General features: G+C 38.5%; 1 protein-coding gene across 13 annotated transcripts in view; it reads right to left on the bottom strand.

Annotated features, from left to right (window-relative positions):
• The window catches only part of KLF12 (KLF transcription factor 12), a 427,321-nt gene that overhangs the window by 15,190 nt on the left and 392,453 nt on the right, over positions 1 to 19,678 (bottom strand). For all 13 annotated transcript variants that reach the window (XM_073212506.1, XM_073212515.1, XM_073212516.1 and 10 more), the window contains one exon: positions 10,805 to 10,962. In XM_073212506.1, the coding sequence (XP_073068607.1) occupies positions 10,805 to 10,962 (158 nt within the window). The remainder of the gene's footprint in view (positions 1 to 10,804; positions 10,963 to 19,678) is intronic.

The following is a 19,678-nucleotide window of genomic DNA, read 5'->3' as shown; positions in this document are numbered from 1 at the left end:
CCATTTCACCATCTGAAATGCTGAAAGGTAAATGTGTACTGAGACAAAAGACAGGTGCTCTTTCATATTAAAATGATGTGTGAGCAATACACGCAAGAGGAATGTGCAGTTTGAAAAACCCTGGGTCAAACACAACACCCACGTTCTCACATCAGCTTCTCTCTATTATTTTCTCAAGCAACTGAAAAGGAACGCCTTTTACAACAGGACACATAGGCATTTCCTTCAGTTCAGAAGTGCATTTCTGAAACGTGTTCCTGTTTAACTTTTATAAAGTTACGGGGCCCCAGACACTGACAAATGAGCTTCATTACACTCAAGGCTCAACATACTTGCTGTGACAATCTGCTTCACTTGAGGAATGGTATTTGCATATGAGGGGGAAGGAAAAACAGAATCAAATTCCTATCTTGTCTCTTCTGGTTTCTGTTACGTTAACTCGTAAAAGTTCACAGAATTTTAGATTGGAAGGAAATGAGGTACTTTTAAAATGAGGAAACAGAATCCTAGTGCTGAGAGGTCAAGGCCCTGGACCTGTCCAGGGGCAGACCAGGCTGCCTTCTTTCCTGGTGGTGGTAAGGTAGCATAAAATAGAAAAGGCTTTTGCAATCATGCAGAATGCACATCGTCAAAGGCAGATTCAGTCACCTATTTGCAATCAGATCTCAGGTTAGAAAGCTAAGCTTTTGAAATGCTTTTTCCCCATCTGTAAAATGGCATCACTATTCCCCTATCACTGTAAAACTTAGAAATACATATGCCATGTGCCTGAGAAGTGGTGGGTGCCCAAAAGGATACTGAATTTCATAGTTATGAAATTCAAGACTTTTCTTTTTTTGCTAAGTTATATAAATAATACACAGTTAAAAATAGATCCTGCTTGCCATTTAAAAAAAATGAATTTAGGTTTCAAGTAGTTGGGTGCCTATCTTGATCTTCATTTTCTTTACATTTTAAGCATAAAACTACTTTATAGACCAAGTAGAACAATCTATTCTTTAATTTGTTTGATCCATTTGGTCTTGTCAATTTAATCAAACAAGTAATCAATATGATAGCTTCCACCCCACTGAATTGTCTGGACTGAATTAATGGACTATCTTTTTCATTATGCATAAACAAGGCCAAATGGGTCTGTTCCTTCTTCCCCATACAATTCTATAACAGATATCTTTGTTAAAAATGGTATTTGCTAAAGCACACAGCACTTTGCAGGTTCCACACTTTAAGAGCTTTATGAATCTGAACTCATTGAACTTTGACAGTTTCCAAATGAAGTGCGTGCAGTAACTCATTCCCCTTCACCCAGTTAGTATGTGATGGAGGTGGGATTTGAACCCTGGGCTTCTGACACCAAAGTTCATGGTCTTAACTTTTATATTGCCTCTCAATACTTTAAAATGTTGCTTTAATAAACCAGCATATCTGGTTAGAACTGGACAAGCAGACTGAGAATATGGATTAGTAGTTACAGGACAGACAACGTGTTAACATGGAAGCAAGCCCTTCTCATCTGGAAATCAAATATAAATCCACTGAAGTACCCTATAATAAAACTGTGCTTTACTGAAAGTAAAAAGGTCACGGTCTCAGGGTAGTACTTTACTTGGCTGTTTTGAGTTTATCTTTCCACGTAACAATATTTATTTTCCTATGTTTCTGGTTACTTTTCCCTTTGTTACTTTTGCAGAGACCTTTTCCTTTACCCATCACACAAATGCTCACTGAGATTTTGTCTTTGACTTCTTCCCACCTGCAGATGTTCTCCTTGGGTCCCACGGCTTTCAAAACAACTTGTAAGGGACACGTTCCTAAGTATCTATACCCTAGGTCTCTCTCCTAAGCACCACAGAGAGGTATACGGCATTTCTACCTGGCAGGGGGGAAGCAATCTGAACATGATCAAAACTTCACTCAGTACCTACCACCTAAACAAGTTCCTCCCTCTGCTGTGCTGTCTGGAAAAAAGCACAATCCCATTGACTGAAGAAGCAAGTAAAAAATGTCGCCAGTTGTAGAGATTTCTTGGATTCCTCCTTATCATTTTCTCCCTGACATACCCCAGTTATTACACCTGCCAATTATGTCTTCCAAACAGCAGTCAGTGGTCCTCTCCATTTTATCCCCACAGTGGTGGTCTGCCTTTCTTTAGGTTCTCACCACATCTCACCAATACCACCTTTTACTGGCTCCGTTTCCTGTCTTATGTTCTACCCCCTCCAACACTGTCTGCACTGCAGTGGGGGAAACTTTCTGAAAGACAGTCTGATCACGTCACTCCTTGGCACCCTGCAGTGCAAGTCTCACCCCACCCCATCGTGATTGCCGGGTTTCCTCTCGGCCTGCCCCCTCAGCAGTGTGGTACTGAGGGTGGCTTTGACTTTTCTTCATCACTACCTCCCCAGGGCCTGCCACAGTAATCTGTGCTGATAAATGCTTGTGGGGTTAAATGAATGAAACTACTTTAATTCAAATACCTTGCCTTCTTTTAAAAATATAACATACAAGAGTCAACATAAGAGCAATATATTCTGTGAAACAAAGACAGTGTATCACTTACATTCTATCTACTTTACGATCTTTTCTATTATGGTGAATTCAAATATACATTTTTGAACAATGAAATAAATTTGGGGGGTTTTATTTAAAATCAACGCCATTTAAAGATCTAGTCTGCCAATACGTATCTCATTTTAAACCTTTAAAATCAGTAAGGTGGCATGTGACTGAGTCTTCTGTTTTGCTGCTCAAATGAGCAATTATTATTTTTGTCTTTAAAAACAACACATTTACTTTGTAAGTCTTTTATTCTTAGCTATGAAGTTTTTCTATTGGATTTTTCTTAAGCATGATAAATAAACATTAGTTTTATATAGTCTCTAATGGTGAATACATTTCCTACAAAAATATTATCTCATTATCTTTAATAATTCTATGAAACCACAAGTTGTATATTAGTAGTAGTTAATTTTGCCATTTGGGGTAAGATGACCAACACTTATAATCTAGTTTTCTTTGGCAGAACATGATGTAAGGCTGGGGATGTTATTACCCCTTTTCTCCTTACCACAGTTTTGATGGCTCTGTGAATAAAATGAACCCCAAAGTAAAAGAAGGAAAGTGGGAAGCATGGTCATAAGATACCAACACGTTTTAACTTTCCACTGTCTTCATTGATTTCTCTGCTAATGCAATCAGAATTAAGAAACAAAGCTCATTTAGTGAGGTATTTACTTAATTGAGGTAATAATCGGTAGGCTGTTTTAGAAACCATTACTTTTCTAAAGATAGGAAACAGATGAACTTTTTTTTTAAATACAGAAAATAACAATGCTTTTAAAGCCAACCTGAATCAAGTATGTACAGCACTGGTACCTACTTCGAGTAACTGAAACTCTCAGGTTAACTGTGTTTCTAAGTTGTAACTCTCTGGGATAAGTTAAAGTAATTCCTTCTCCATAAAACGAAAACAAGTGCTACCCTTTCAGAGCATTTTGTTATGGATCCACATTAGTCCGTTTCCTTTCACAAGTGGCTTTTTCACAAGTGGCATTTCATGCTTGTTCACATGTGTAGGTGAAGTTCACCACATCCCTGCAGTCGGGACCAACCGTCCCTTCAGCGCTGCTGTAGCAACTTGTATGGAGTACACCCATGGCCCTCCTACCACGCTTTCCAGGGTGGATATTTGTGGACCCGGCTGTCTTCACACCAGATTTAGAACTCCTTGCTGTTGTCACCCTTATAGCACACCCATTACTATTCAGAGAGCTGTGTGCCGAGCAAGCACTCAAGAGCTACCCACTTAATTTTGTCATTAATGCTTCTGGTCTTTGTCTTCTCACTGGCTTACTAACAAAGTAAAATTTTAATAGACTGGGAAGAAAGACCAGTTCACGTAAATGAAAAGCCTTAAGAACAGACCATTTAAAGTTGCTTGCTATCTTAGTACTTCAAAGTACCTGAATGACCAACACGAGAAACAGGTCGGTACTGCTGCCTAGACAGTCACAGGAACGTGGCTCTCACGGAGAGGAGGCAGGCAGGCTGTCAGCACACCAGTCTGACTGGGTGCAATGACAACAGTAGAGGCTCTAGAAGAGAGACCAGAGTTTGAATCCCAGCTCCACTGCCTGTTCAGCACATGACAGAGGATCTGTGTTCTAACCTTGAAAGGGAGTTACAGATGCAACTAAAATATGTAAAACATTAGTGGAGCTGAGCACTGTGCCTGGGACCTGGCGGGTCCTCAGGAAATAGTGTGCTCTCACTTACATTCTCCCTGTCTGTACATCACAATCCTTACTCTTGACCACACACATCAGATGTCTTCAAGGCGCCCTCTCCTCTGCCCTCACATCCAGTCAGATGCTGTGTCCTGCTGTTTCTACCGCTCCAATGTTCCCCATGTACTTTCCTTTCTGACCATCAAACTACTGCAATGGGGAAACATCCAAGCACTCTAGGTTGTGGAGGATGGAATTCTGCCTGTCTAGGGAAGTAGGGCAGTCAGAGAGCTTAACAGACAAGATGACACTGAGGCAGTATTGAAAAATACATAGAAGTTTACCAAGTAAAGAAGCAGGAAGAAAGGAAGCACCTAGGTAGACGACAGGTAGGGGAAAGGATATGTGAATGAGCTCCACATAGCCGGCACATCTGGAGATTCATTCATTAGTATGTAGGAAGGTGTCCCCAAATTCCCCAGCCCAATGGACAGCTCCCACAGTGTTCTTTTGCCATTCTGCCTGCAGCTTTATCATACGGGTTTGCACACTTGGCCTCATGACTATTTATGTGAGTCTTACCTAGTATACTTATGGACAAGTTCATTGAAGACAGGGGCTATGCTTCTCTCTGTCTTATTCAAGAAATTACCTATAGTCCCTTAGACATAGGAAATGCTCAATAATATCTGCCTTGTTGAATTTGTCTATGAATGGCCCCTTCAAATGGAAGAGTGTTTTACTAACTAGTTTAAATATATTACTAGGAGATTATTTTTACTATCATTTTATCAAAATGGTGACAGAAAGGGCTCACTAAATAACAGCTTTACCCCAACTTTTTCTGAGTTATATAAATTTTAAATAGTAATCTGAAGAGATGATATAATTATAGCTGACTGTGGTGAGTATATGCTAAGTAGCCAAACTTTTTGCCTTGAACCTACTGCTCACAATAATAACATATCTATATCAATATCCATACATACACAATTTCAATTCAACAAGTAATAATTCAGTCCCTACAATGTGTTAGGCAGTGTATTTACTGGTTATATAAAAATGCCCCCTGTGGTAATTATGCAATAACTTGCTATGTTTATGCTCAAAGTTAAAAAACAAACAAACAGAAAACCTGAGATTCACAGAGTTAAGCAGCTTGTCTAAGTTCAGTGGTTATGGGCCAAACACAGATTCAAACTTCTATCTAACTTCAAACTTAGTGCCATTTCTATTATAGTCTCCTACTCCTCAGCAGTTACAAGAATGGCTCCTACATGTGAGCCACTTGGCCAGGACTTACAAGCAACTTACTGGGAGGATTTTTTTACCTGAAAAATGTCAGTTTGCTTCTAAATGGTTAATTATCTTGGTATTACTAAGCCCTATGTTTTATCTAACAATGAATCTAGACAGAGGATCTGACATGGAGCTCTCTATGGAATAAATTATTCAAGTAATAAAGATAGATGTGAAATTATAAGCAGCACCCCACTACCTGGAGGTAAGATCTAGTGACTGCAAGACAGGTGAGCAAAAGGTGCCCAAGATGCATGGCTGACCCAAGCCCGTGATTGTCTTTGTAGGAATTCCACCAAACCGTGTCCGAATCTCATCTAATAGAATGAGATGTCGAGTCAGAAGCAAGAATTCTAGGAATAGCAGTGAGAAGTGATAAAGCAAGTCAAAAAGTAAGAAAGCATGGAACCTGCAAGCATTTAGGGTCAACATGTGTGCGTGTGTGCACGTGCATCCCCAATACATCAATCACTACCTGACGTTAATGACAGCACATGGTATTAATGACAAAGGCTTCATTCCTCAAGGGAAGAGCTGAATAATGTATTTCCTTCATTTGTAAATACGGAAGGGCATACTTCAGAGTGTTTTAAATCATATCAGTTAATATTTTTAAAGCATCCATATGGGTTAAACTTTCTTGATGTGTAAAATTGAAATACGAATCATTTTTGATAAAGCCAGTTATGTTCACAATTTTTAACATTTACATGTAGTTTTCACGTGAGTTAAAATGAATATTACACAGATCGGTTAATAGAGCCTTATAGATTCATTAGAAAGAGGAAATAAGTTAGAATGGAAAATATTTCCAGATTATTTTAAAACAATATTTTCATATGTTGAAATCGCTTTTTTAAAAAATCTGGTTTTAAATTTATCTTTACCTTTCCTTTTCCTTATTCATTATTAAACTATAATATTTGCAAAACACTAATAATCACGTCAGGTGACACAAACTACTAGAAGGTTCTAGTTGACTATTTCAGAACCTCTTAGACGAGACCCAACATCTGGTTGTGGTGCACCATCTAGTGGCTGCATGAATCACTGATGCCTGAGTTGCTTGCTTCTACAGCATTTTAGAAAATAAAGATGGCATGTATTTGTAGAGAATAATGACAATTCTAGACAGCAAAACCAAATTCATAAAACTATTTTCTTCTAAAATTCATATTTAAGTCATTTAATAAGCAATATAACTTCTGAAATGAGGGATATTCACAGTACACAGTATTTGAATATAGCACAGATAAATGATCATTAATTTAAATATACTACATCATATTTGAAATACACTGTGCACTGCTTTATGCAGAGGAGATACACAATTTAGACCAGTGGATGGTAAAAATGTACCTGCGGACAATCATGTGCATGTGATTGTGGAGATATATTTCTTTCTTTCTTTTCACTGTGCCTTAAAACTGCTTTATCACAGGCAGGTATTTGTAAAAGCATTAAAAAGTATTTGGTCAAAAATTTATGTTATTATGTAAATTGCACATTCATGAAAATATGTTTAATTATTTTTAAATGTAAGAAGGCACTCTTCAGCATTTGTTTTTTTTCTTTAAATTCCTTGCTACTATCTAGAAAATGTTCCTTTCGCACTCCTACAAATATTTTACTGTCTAAGTCCAAAATAGGTGACTGATCATGTACTAATTAAGCACAAAAGATCAAGCATTAAAGGTAAAATTAATGTGACTTCCTCAAAGAAAATTTCTCATTGTGACTTGCTCACCTCCCATAGCGTGCGTAGTTCTCATAAGTCATCTGTTATAATCCCAAGCTACACATTAATATTATTGGTCACACAAAAACAAACTTACTCAATATGCCTGAAGCAAAGGTAAGGCCAAGAAGATATTTATTAAAAGCAAAGCAGGCTAACCTGAATCCCTACAGAACTAGCATGATTTCTTTTTGAACATGAAGTTAAGGAATCTTAGATATAATTATAAATCAGAAACTAGTATGGGCTCACTTTGGAACACTGGCAGCAAATCAGCCAAATTTCTTTTTTTTTTTTTTTAAAAAAACACTGTTATTTGACTGACAGTTTAGGAAACTACGCCTTGCACACAGACAGTATCTCCCTGCTAAGTGGATGAATGGTGTTGGCATATCTTGGTTTGGAGCACAATTTCACAAGGACTTTTTTGATGTAGCTGTGATACTGAGAAATGTGGACTAGAAGCAGGACAATTAGGTAGATTCTCAACTATTGATTAATAAATTAAAACCCACGTGGATGGAAGTCTCTTGGATCACGTCTCAGAGCTTTTCCCCTCAACCTGCCCCACTCAATACTTGACAAAAACTGAGAAGCTGAAGGAGAGAGCTAAGACACCAAAGCAAGGTGAGCAGGGAGAGGTTCCAAGGCCATTTCAATTTATTAGCGTAAAGGGCCCAAATCAATATAATGCATATAGAGTAACTATTTTCCAGACTTGAAAGGGCACGTGCAGCCCACGTAATGATGACTCGGTCTCCTATCTCCCACAAGAGTTCACCCAGTCTATGGCCAAACACTTCAGTGAGAGGAAAGCCACAATCCCAGAGGGAGCCTTTATGTGAGGGACAGGTCCAGCTACAAAAAGAATGTCGCATGTTTAGCTCTAAAATAAATCAACTGTAGGTACAAGGGATGGACAAGATGCAGTTTTTAGCAGTTTTTGATCTAGATGATCTAGCAAAGAGAGGCAACTGCTAAAAGGCTTAACATCACCTTTACATCTATTTAGAGATGTTCATTAACAAGACCTCTTTGCTCAACCTGTGATGTGAAAATTTTATAGACAATAGTGATATACTGGAGGGTATCTAGAAAAATGTGGCTGAGAGAACTGAGGGTGCCTGATTTGCAAAAATGAGAATAATAGGGTTTTGTGACTGTTTTTAAAAGGAACTGGAGCCAGGAAATGAAAATGACAGTGTGATAACTGGAGCTGTCCCATTCAACCAAAAGGTACTGAGAGCCAAAGCCGAAGAAGAAAATTCAACACTAAGAGGTGAGGACTCTGTCCTCAGAAATGTCACCCAACTTGACTTGCAGGAGAAGATGGTCTCTGTCCCTTGAAGCGTTTAAGGAGAGGTGGGAAAATCACTGTTGTGGTAACATTGCTCGACCAGGATCCACACTTGTACGGAGGAGATAATGACTGCTGCAGCTATAGGAGTCGTGAGGATCAAAGGAAGGAAAAGACATGGAAGTGTGCAGGGAACCGCATAGTAGGTTCTCACTCTCCATGAGAGGTGACAGCCAAGGGAGTCCCCTAATTAGGCAACAAACTAGACTGTGACATGTAAAGTCCATTGGGACCCTAGGAGTCTATGACTCATTCTATTAATAACCCAAGCTAATTAATTCAGCCTCAGCATTCAAGGTTTACATTATTTTGAATCATAATGCACACGCCATGGCTCTTCGACTGTCACAGTGTCTCCTAAAACCTGTAAGATGCAATCCGATAATGCCATGGAGTTCAATCCTTTCATAGTATCTAATTAAACCTTTCTCTTTCACTGTTCATCACTCAGATACAGAGAACAGAGGCAGCCTGCAAAAAATGAGGCTACTATGTATTTCAGAATGTTCAAGGAAAATAGGAATAACATGGAGTATGTGATGATTCACTGAAGAGGGGTCACTTTTCTTTTTTTAACAGAACTTCTCCCATAAAGAGTCCGTAATGTGACCTAACCATACTTACTACTATGATTTGTGTTCACCACCATCTGCTATGGGATGGAGAATGCTTACCCAACTTTCACGTCTTTATTCTCATTCTCCACCTTTATGATAAAGAGATTGATTAAAAAAATAGCACCTGAGAAAGAAATGACAACCTCTCCTGGGGAAGCTCAGAATCAGTGGAGTGGGAAGAACCTGGAATTAAGTAGAAACAGGAAAAGGATTGGGAGCAGGGAAGAAAGGTGGAAGAAGCAATTTGCAAAATGTGCTGAATTATCAGAAATATTAAAGGCATGAATGCATTAGAGGAGCACGATTAAACTACAGATCCCATAATGCTCTTTGACTTTAGGCAAGCCTCCTATGCCATCACTTCATCTCAAAAGAAAAAATCATATTAATGCCCCACATCAGTGTTTGGGGTCACAAAGCAGTCCCTGTAAAGCAGCTTTGGCAATAGTCTGATACAATAACGTGACTGAGTGGCAAAGCATGCTGATTTAAGTGACCTTGCCGCCTCGTTGGGCAACGGTTTATAAAGTGTGGCTATTTTAACACACTTGTGTGGGGAGGACTGTTTCGCAGTCCCACTTGAGACTGTGACCCTTGACATTACCAGTGAGAGGCAGGTGTGGGAGCCTGACTCCTGTCAAGGACAGGCACTGGGCTGAGCTGGCTTCATCTGTGGCATGTTGCTATCAGGAATGTGTGAATGAATTTTCCTCTTCTATCTGCTTCTCTGAGCTTCACATATTCCAGTTACCAGCCACTTTTCCTGGAAAAGGCAATGTAATTGTGGGGTCCTCTTTCCACCTTCAGTCTCCTCCCGAGGTCTCCCAACAGGAAAAAGAAGGGATGCCAGGGGATGCTGGCTGAGGGACACAAAGGGCAGAGGATGGATGAGGTGGGCAGAGGGCTAAGTGAAGAGTCCCCAGCTGAATTCCTGGGAGGGTGGGCAGGTGGGGGTGGGGTGGGTGGATGATGACAAAGTCCGTGAATCACATGCGGTCTCAATTTCTTTCTCTAAACAGTGAATACTAAAAATCTCCTCCATATACAAAAAAAACCAAAAGCCAGTGAGAATCAAATGGAATTGTGGACATACTGCTATGCATATGTCCCTTTCATTTCATTGTGTTGGTTTGTTTTCTTATTCAGGGGACAAGATGGAGGGGGAGACGAGCATAATCTAAGGTGTAGTTAAGATGCAAACAAACTTAAGGAGAGACTCATTTTCTTTAGCTTGTTGTTTGATGTGCCATGTGGACATTTTAAAACCTGATACAACTAGACAATGATTAATTGGTGACGCTGATTATGAAGAAGACTAGATCACTGTGTTCACACCATGGCAGAAGTCTTTAAGACACTAAAGAAATACTTCACTGGGTATTGAAGTTCACTAAGACATAAGCCTTTTCCAGCTGAGAGAGGGAATGCATTCTGCTCAGAGAGGAACTCAGCTTCAGCGCCACAAACAATGGACTAGCACGAACCACCGCTGAGGCCCACTCACGGCCTGCGGGCCAGCAGCCAGCCCCTTTGGGACGCTCGCGCCCTCAGGTGGGAAGCCCTGTACCTGTATGCGTCCTTCGGTGAGCCTTCAGGTGAGAGCTTTTTGTGTACACTTTGTTGCATCCCTCAAAATCACATCTGTGGATACGCCGTTTCCTGGAGTCTGGAGATTCAGACCGTCTCTGGCGTCTTGTGCTCTCAATACTAAACGGTGAAATTGAACTGGAAAAAGAAAAAGTGGAGTTAAGTGGTGAGAAGTACAGCATGCTGCTCTGGTTTTAGTGGCATGTGACCTTAGCCTCACAGTCTGTAGCTTCACACAGACTCAAGGCCCCATGTCCACACTTGCTGCTGTCACTTTCTCAGATATGTTTCACTTCTTAATCTTGAAGGCAGGAGGCTTGACCCATTTCTGGTGAAACACTCCTAGGGAAAGAAAGACATGCTTAAAACAAGACGAAAACAAAAACTAAGTGAAAGCAGTGGTGAGGTGAGTAGATCCCCATATCAAAAGGAACAATCTGGTGTTAAAGTTGTACCTCAAAGTCTTGAACTCCTGAATACATGAACAGAGAATATTTTAGGAAGCCCTGGTATAGACAAACGACACAATGAATGCATTTAATGAGTAACATGAGGGTCTGAACTGCGTATAAAATTACATGTAAAATCATGTAAAATCAAAGTACATTTCAAAACAAGTGAAGTCAGGCTGAAAGAAATGACATCAGTACATCAATAATATGACTCATGACAAGCTATTTCTGTTTGGTAAAATGCACCTGACATTTAACTTTTCCAGTTGGTGGTTTTTCATGGTGAGGAATAAAGAACATTGTACTTTAAGATTACCTGTACCACCATTATGAAGAAGTTTTAACTATAAAATTTGGCCCTGACTTGCACATTGTTTCATGTTAATGCCACAGTAGAAAAACAGGATTAGTTTGTGATGTCAGGTAATGGATTAACCTGTACTTCTTCAAATCTTAATCTCTTTTGATTGAGACAGAAATGAAGATCACAACTCATCTTTTTCAGTTATTCATGAAGTTCTTTAAAATTACAGTGAAATATAATAAAAAGCAATACCGTATTTCTGCTATAAAAAATTGACCACTGTTAACTGTTAATATTTTCAAGTACTTCTTCCAGCTTTTCTGTGTTTTGATCCTTTTAAAGATTACGTTTTATTAATAAATCACCTCCTTTTAAAAAACTGAGTATTACTATAAATGCCCCCCTTGTCTTCCATCAACATCTTGATCCCCAGTCCTCCTGGGAAATGCCTATTATCAGTTTTCTTTAAATCCTTCCAATTCTTTTAAATTGTGCTTACCTATACATATCTGCATTCATAGAAACTCACAATAGTTTTGTTTTTAAGAGACTTATATATCATGCTGTTCACATCATTTTGCAAATTGCTCTATACCTGCCTTTTTTGTTCACTCAACATTAAGCATCTGGTATCTAACCATGTGGATATAAACACTGTAGTTATATTTACTTGAAGTGCTATTTACCATAATTCATCAATCCTAAGATGAATTTTTTCATATTTTAATGTTTCTAAAATCAGGATGCTGCTAAAGATGGCTTATCAGAGTTTAATTGGAAAGATTTTCTTTGTTAGTACATAAAGTAATGGTGCATTTTATAATAGATGGTATTTTAACTTAGATCAGGGGTTGGTAAACATTTTCTGGAAAGGGCTAGAAAGTATTTTATTTCAACTTTAAGAGTTATACAGTCCATGCTATAACAAGTCAACTCTGCAAACTGTAGCATAAAAGTAGTTATAGACAAGATATAAACAAATGAATATGACTATGTTCCACTAAAACTCTATTTACAAAACAGTGGGCTCTATTTGGTTGATGGACTATTATTGCTGGTTGAAGCCTGACTTAGATGAAATATGGTAGTAGTTCAGTGAATATTCATCCCAGAGTTTTCAAATACATTTCCTAAGTGATGGACATATGGATTATTTCTAATATTTCATTGTAACATTGTTCCAGTGACTTTTTTTTATTGTCTCCTTATACATACGTGCCTTTTAAGGTTTCAATGTATTTTTTCACTAGTACAAGTAACAAACTCTGTAGCTAATGCTTTATATATTATTAGGTAAGAGCAAATATAAATGATGTTTGCATCCTTGTGTCTTGAACAGTTTTATGCAAGATCTTCCTTAGTAGAACGAAAGAACATGGGACAGCTAGGCCACTTTTCCCAGTCTTCTCATCAATCAATGTGGACTTGTGGTTTTCCATATAACTCAGTTTCAGGAATTGGAGCCTTCTGTGAAAAGAGTCAGAATAGTGTGACTGGTCTGCCCTGGGAAAGAATAGCTTTAGTCATTCCTGGCAAGGTGTACTCTGGCACAGGGTGTGATTCTTGGGACCAAGTAAGACTGTATACGTGAGAATAGGGCAACAGTAATTCATTTCTTGAGTATCTAACCATGAAAATAATTATGGATCTTGGCACCGGGGACCTCAAAAATACAAAATTTGTGTTGTGATATGTTTGACATCTTTTAAATTGAGAAAGTGATATGGTATTTGTTTCCTATAAATTATAACTTGAAGTCTATATATACTTTATGTTGTTTTATATACTTTCTATAGAAGTCTTAATGTAACTTTGCATAATCACACACACATATCATTTTTCCCACAGTTGATTTTAACTATTTATCTTTGTGTAATCAGAGAAAAGTGAAAAATAAATATGAAATCAAAACCAAGTAACTATTAAGCAGGTTAAGGGGCCAGTGAAGTAATGTGGCTATGCAGCCCATCAACCACAGAACTATATGGCAAGCAGAGAAAGAAAAGCAAACACTATGCAATGGCACAAAATTACTCCACTAAGAGTTATGAATTTACATCAAAATGATGACGCATAGGTGGATAGCTTAATGCTGTAAAACTACACCCTAGTTTTTCTCATTTTTAAAGTGCAATGTTTTAGGGCATTCTGAAGGGGCCTGTGCAATGGCTATTGAAAAAAAAATTTTTTTTGAGAGGTATGTGCAAATGAATAGTTGTATCCAGCAAAGTTGGCTTTGAAATAACCTCCAGTGGGTAAGATCTCTCCTTGTTTTGCCTTTTTAAATGGTAGAGATATCCTCAGAAGATGTCAACGCATCTTGGGCTAGGCAATACCTTTCAGAACTATTGATTGGATCTCTTTATGGAAAGGCAGGAAGGTCAGGGGGCTGAAGTAAGAGAGGACCAGAAGTACAGAAGAAGGTGAACACAGGAAGATGAGACACACCCCAAGCCCACGGAGGCCTACCACTACTCTGCGGCCCACAGGGATCCCACAGAGGGCAGGCACTGCAGCTGGGCAGCGGCTGTGGCCTGGGGGTTTGGCCGAGCCAAGTCCCTGGCAGGAAATGTGACAATTAAGGTGCTGGTAACAAGTATATTTATGTCTCTAGAGCCTAGGACATTGTAGGAGTTCAAGAAATGTTTCCTAAATAGAATGAACGGATGGATGGATGAGTAAAGTATTTCTACTCTTTAACTTAATACAGTTAATTAATTAATCCTTAATTGGTTAATTAATCCTTACTAGGATCCTTTGATTGTAAGTCTTCAGAAATGCTCAATTTCTCAGCCTTACTCTCATTTCCATGAGTTTTGTATTTTAAATGCTATAGAAAGTGGTTACTGATTATCAGAAGTCCAGATAACCATTAAAACCTTTTGTATGTAAGTGTTTCAATTCTGTGCTCTAAGTTCCAAAGAAGGGCATTTTAAAGCATTGCTTATAATTGAAATTCGCAGTGGGAGGCCACTGGGATTCCTCTGAACATGTAGGATGCTGCTGAATGAAATAAAAAATTTTCCCTTTGACCCTAGTAAGGATCCAGTAAGTAGGAAAGGGTGAAGGGATGATCTTAACTCCTGGCAGCACTGTCCTGTCCTGTCTCACTCTGGGGCTCATGGGCTTGGGCATTTGGTAACAGAACAGAGCAGAATAATTACACTTTGGGTGTTTCTATTCTGCCCTTTTTTATGCTTTCTGAGCAACGCACCCTTTGTTTAGAAGGCACTCAAGGTATCAAATGCATGCAAACTGACTTCTTTGCTTCAAAAGTTGGCCTTGTTCTTAAGAATGGAAATGCGCAAGTAGCGAACTACTGCCTACGCCAGCACAGGATTCTTCCAATAATCCTTAGTAATAAGCTTGGTATGATGAAAACGACACAGGTGAAACAGCTGCGGTGTGTTCCCAGACACTGTACGAAATACATCGGTACAGTTCAAAAGAACAATAACTAAAGGCCCACTCCCTTCCCCAGAAGGTTAGATCATTTCTAGTAGTGAATGAATGCCTGAGGGGGCCGCACAGGCACCGGGTTGTGATAATTAGATCCAGAGAGAACAAATGAGTGAATCATGACTTCAGTTGCACAATAGTCCCACTTGGAATAGTAAGTTAAATTAGAATTAAACCCAGAGAGGCTCAAAAAGTCACATCCAGGAACAGCTCTATTTAAATAGCAGGTACTGCATGACTGTCATGAAAGAAATTAAGGTTAACTGTAATCAGCAGGTAATAAAAGACCATTTGTTATGTGTGACCTTAACGCCATAAGATGCCCTTCACTGAAACTAGAGTTTCTATGCTTGTTAGGGAAAAAAAAAAACCAGGACATTCTTTTAAGGATAGAAAGAGGACACAAACATCCCAAATTTTAAAACAAGGGCAGAAAGCAGTGGAATAGAAAGTGTAGAAGCAAATTCACACATACTGTCTGGCCAGAATCTTGTCTGGCCAGAATCTCGAGAAGCATGGTTGAGGATACCAATGACACCTGACATTTACAGAACACTTACCATGTGCCAGGCACTGTTTCTAAATGCTTTAAGTTCAAAGCAACAATCCGAGGTTGGTATTATTAGTACCCTAGTTTACAAATGAGGAAACTGAGGCACAGAAAAATTACGGCCAAGGTCAAATGAAGCAGGTGGCCTTGAACCCAAGTGCATGACTTTAGATAGAACCCAGTCTTGGTTGTTACTTTCTACTGACTCAGATACATAGAAGTGATATAAATCAGCACATGACAAAATATGAAAGAGCAAGAAAATAATCTGTACTGTTTAATTTTTCCCTCTAGTCCAATTATAGAAAATGGCACATAAAAGCACTCATAAATGAAGCCTGCTATAATAAGGGATACACTTTTCTCTTGGGAATTTAAGTTCAACTGTTTAATAAATACTGCCAGTTGAGGTACTCAGTATAATTACTTACTATTAATCTACCTAAGAAAATACTTTCTTAAGATTGTTGTGAAATATATATTTATTTCCAGGGAAGGGGTTTTAGAAGGCCGAGGTTGGCAGTGGTATGCAGTTATGTCTTCCTTGACCATCGAGGCCATAAAACTAGTTCTTTCCCTGACATTTTAGTTGAGTTACAACCATACCAAAAAAGGATTTTGAGTTGGCCGTGTGACAGAGTTACCTTAAGGGAAAGGGGGACATTCAGTTTTACAAGTATATTTTGTACTGTGTTTGAAAGTTTATTTTGAAGTTATTTTAAATAGGACATTAAATATCACCTACTGGGATTCTGAATTAGCTACAGCCACAGAATACAAGTAAGAACCACTGCCTTGTTAGTAAACTGAACACCGTGATGGGAAGGAAACACCAAGGCCAAAAGCCTGAGAGTTGATGAGACTTGCAGTTAACCAAGAGTTACATAAATCTTAGTAATAGAGCTTCTATTCACATGGATATGCCAGACATTTGTGTTTTTGTTCCTCTCTTAGCCAGCAGAGGGCTCTCAGAAACAGGGCTGTTCATATTTACCTTCCATACTATCAACAGATTCTACCTAGCTCCCATGAAACCATATCAATGTCTTTTCTATGACATTAGTTGGGGAAAAGGGGCTGTTCAGATATTCCTACTATCTAACCCCAGAAGCCTAGTTCCGAGGCAGCACAGAGGCACTGAAGTTCCTCTTTGATTCCTGTCTGCAGTTTCCTTATGGAAGACTCCTTTGGAACAGACTGAGATTGTAACATTAGTAGTTGCCAACCTTTCCAGAAGCTAAGGCATTATATCACTTCATATTCAAATTTGGATTCATGTTCAATACAAATGGATCCATTTCCACAAAATTATAAATAAGGAGTTTTATTAAAAATACACCAAAAAGCTAACTCTTAGCATTTTTCAACTAGAATTTGGTACTTTTTTCATATGAACAGAATATGTCCAAAGTGTATTTCTAATTACTGTTTCATTTTAACTAATGAAATCTCCTGTTTATAGAAGATAATGGGTTTACAAATGAGTTTTTTTTGGGTGGGTCTGTAATAGTTTCACAGTATATTATGATTTTACTTAAATGTAGCAGCTGCTACCTAGTATTTTTCATCTCTTTCTAGACCAATAAAGTACTCAAAACTGTTACAGGCTTACCTTTCTGGTCATGTTTTGATTCATCATATTTTAGCAATTAAGATCATAAGCTATATTAATGAAATGGTAGAGGATAGAATAGAAAAAAAGAATCTTTGATGGCATTAGCTGTGATTGGTTTCATTATCGAACTTTTATGATGAATCCAGATTACAAATTGGAAGAGGATTGCTTGCTAACAAAAAGATCCATTTCAGATATGTAGCATTTATTCAAAATAGTTACTTTTGGGGGAACACTGTATGCATTGCAAAGACTATAACCCATAAAATCAGTTCATAAAGTAGGATGAAACTAGGGTTCTGAAACAAGTGTGGACTTCTGAATACACTGGACACTGAATGGAAGGCACATAACTTACTGAAATATTCAGATGAACTTTTCCACAGAATTTCTTGAGAAAACACAAAACACTAAGGTTTAAATTACGTTTTAAGCCAGAAGTTGTAGCTTAATGGGTCATTTGAACTTTAAAAGAACTTTGAGTCCAAACAGAATTAAATACCTAAATGTGAATGCATTTAAGGAGGGCCCTGACCTCCTGAGTTTGGCACAGACTCCACCACTCCCAACTGCCTCATAAGGGTGATACTTTACACTTATGGGTATAGCCCTTGAACCCACCTGATTTTGAGACCCTCTGGAATCATGCTAAGTTAAGTTCTTATTTCATTAAAGAAACTTTAAACTCCTTAAGAATGAAGATGTACTTTTACGTGTTTCTCTAGAACTGGGATATCAACAGATGATTGATGAGAGTGGGGGTGGGGGAGCCAAGGGAAAGCGAGGCAGGGGGGAGCCTGGGAATATGGTCCACCTATGAAGACTTTGGGTGCCTACACTGGAGTCTCACCCTAACACTGTTCTAGGGCAGAATTGGGTATAAAGATGTTAATTTTTCCATATCAGAAGCATCTTATTATAAGGCAGATTCATTAAAAAGGTAGTCTTACACCCAGGAAAGGACAGTATATAATAAGACTTGGTGTTTTAAATATTAAAACATATATTAAATGTTCCAAATATACAATTCTAATGAGATACTGTAAAGCAACATAAATAAACTTTTGAGGTAACCATCAAAATAGGCCTCCATCTATTTTATGCTTATTATTAACCAGGTCTATTTTACACTAGAGATTTGTTTTATTAAAGAGCACTGAAATTATATGAGTTAACTATCTGGTACTTAAGCTTACATAAATTATTAAAACAGCTTTTACTGCTCGTATGGGAATATATAAATAACAAGATCAAGTAGAACTCACTGGTAATGTTCCACTTGAGTTTCTGTTGGCCAAAAGGGCTATCTGGTGCCACAAATAGGCATTTTTTTCTGCCATTGAAAGTGCATGTAATTGAATTTTGGAGAAAAAGAAAAATCTTCCCATCTAATGGAGGGAATATTTTATCTGTTTTTTATTTCCCTTCCTGAAAACTTTATTGAATCTTTGAATATTCTGCCAAGTTAATGTGTGTGGCATATTGTGAGCTAAATTCATATTTGAAAACATTAAGGATGAGGAAACTGAAGCTCAGAATGATAATTAAACTAATTACTATGCTAAGGCCATATAACTAAATAGTGTCAGAGTTGGAACCAGACACCCAGTTTCCTGACCCCTTGACCTAGGACTTCCCACTCATCAACAAAATACACTTCTTGAGGTTATAGCTGACATAGATAATGATCCCTCTGATGTATCCAGGCAAAGTAAATTGAGACCTTTCGGCAAAGGATTTACCATTCCAGATGCCATCAGGAACATTCGTGATTCATGGGAAGATGTCAAATGTCAACATTCACAGCAGTTTGGAAGAAGTTGATTCCCCATCAAAGATGAATGACTTTGAGGGGCTCTGGATTCAGTGGGAGGAAGCAGTTGCAGATGTGGGGGAAACTACAAGAGAACCAGAATTAGAAGCGGACCCTGACAATATGACTGAATTGCTGCCATGTCAGGATAAACTTGAATGGATGAGGAGTCCCTTCTTATGGATGAGCACAGAAAGTGGTTTCCCAAAATAAAAACCTCATTCCAGGTAAAGATGCTGTGAACATTGTTGAGACGGCAACAAAGTGAATTTAGGTGGCTCAGCAGTGACAGGGTTTCAGAAGACTGACTCCAATTTTGAGAGAAGTTCCCCTGTAGGTAAAATGCTATCAAACAGCATCTCATGTTACAGAGAAATGTTTTGTGAAAGGAGGAGTCAATCAATGAGGCAAACTTCAGAGGTGCATGCCCTTAACCATTTTTATATGTTACTAGATCATTTGTTTGTATTTTGTTGAGGGCTCTTGAGTCTATATTCGTAAGAGATATTACTGCATAGTTTTCTTGTGAAGTCTTTATATGGGTTTGGCATCAGGGTAATGGTGGCCTTATAGAAGAAACTGGGAAGTGTTCTGGGCTCCCGCCTGACCTTGGTTTTATGAGACCCTTTTTACAGCGAGAACCATTCTTAACTATGTTGAC

The sequence above is a fragment of the Manis javanica genome, chromosome 9 (genome assembly GCF_040802235.1).
Source record: "Manis javanica isolate MJ-LG chromosome 9, MJ_LKY, whole genome shotgun sequence".
In the NCBI taxonomy this organism is placed as follows: domain Eukaryota; kingdom Metazoa; phylum Chordata; class Mammalia; order Pholidota; family Manidae; genus Manis; species Manis javanica.
Note: the sequence above shows the minus strand (reverse complement) of the source record. Positions and strands in the feature narration are given on the sequence as shown.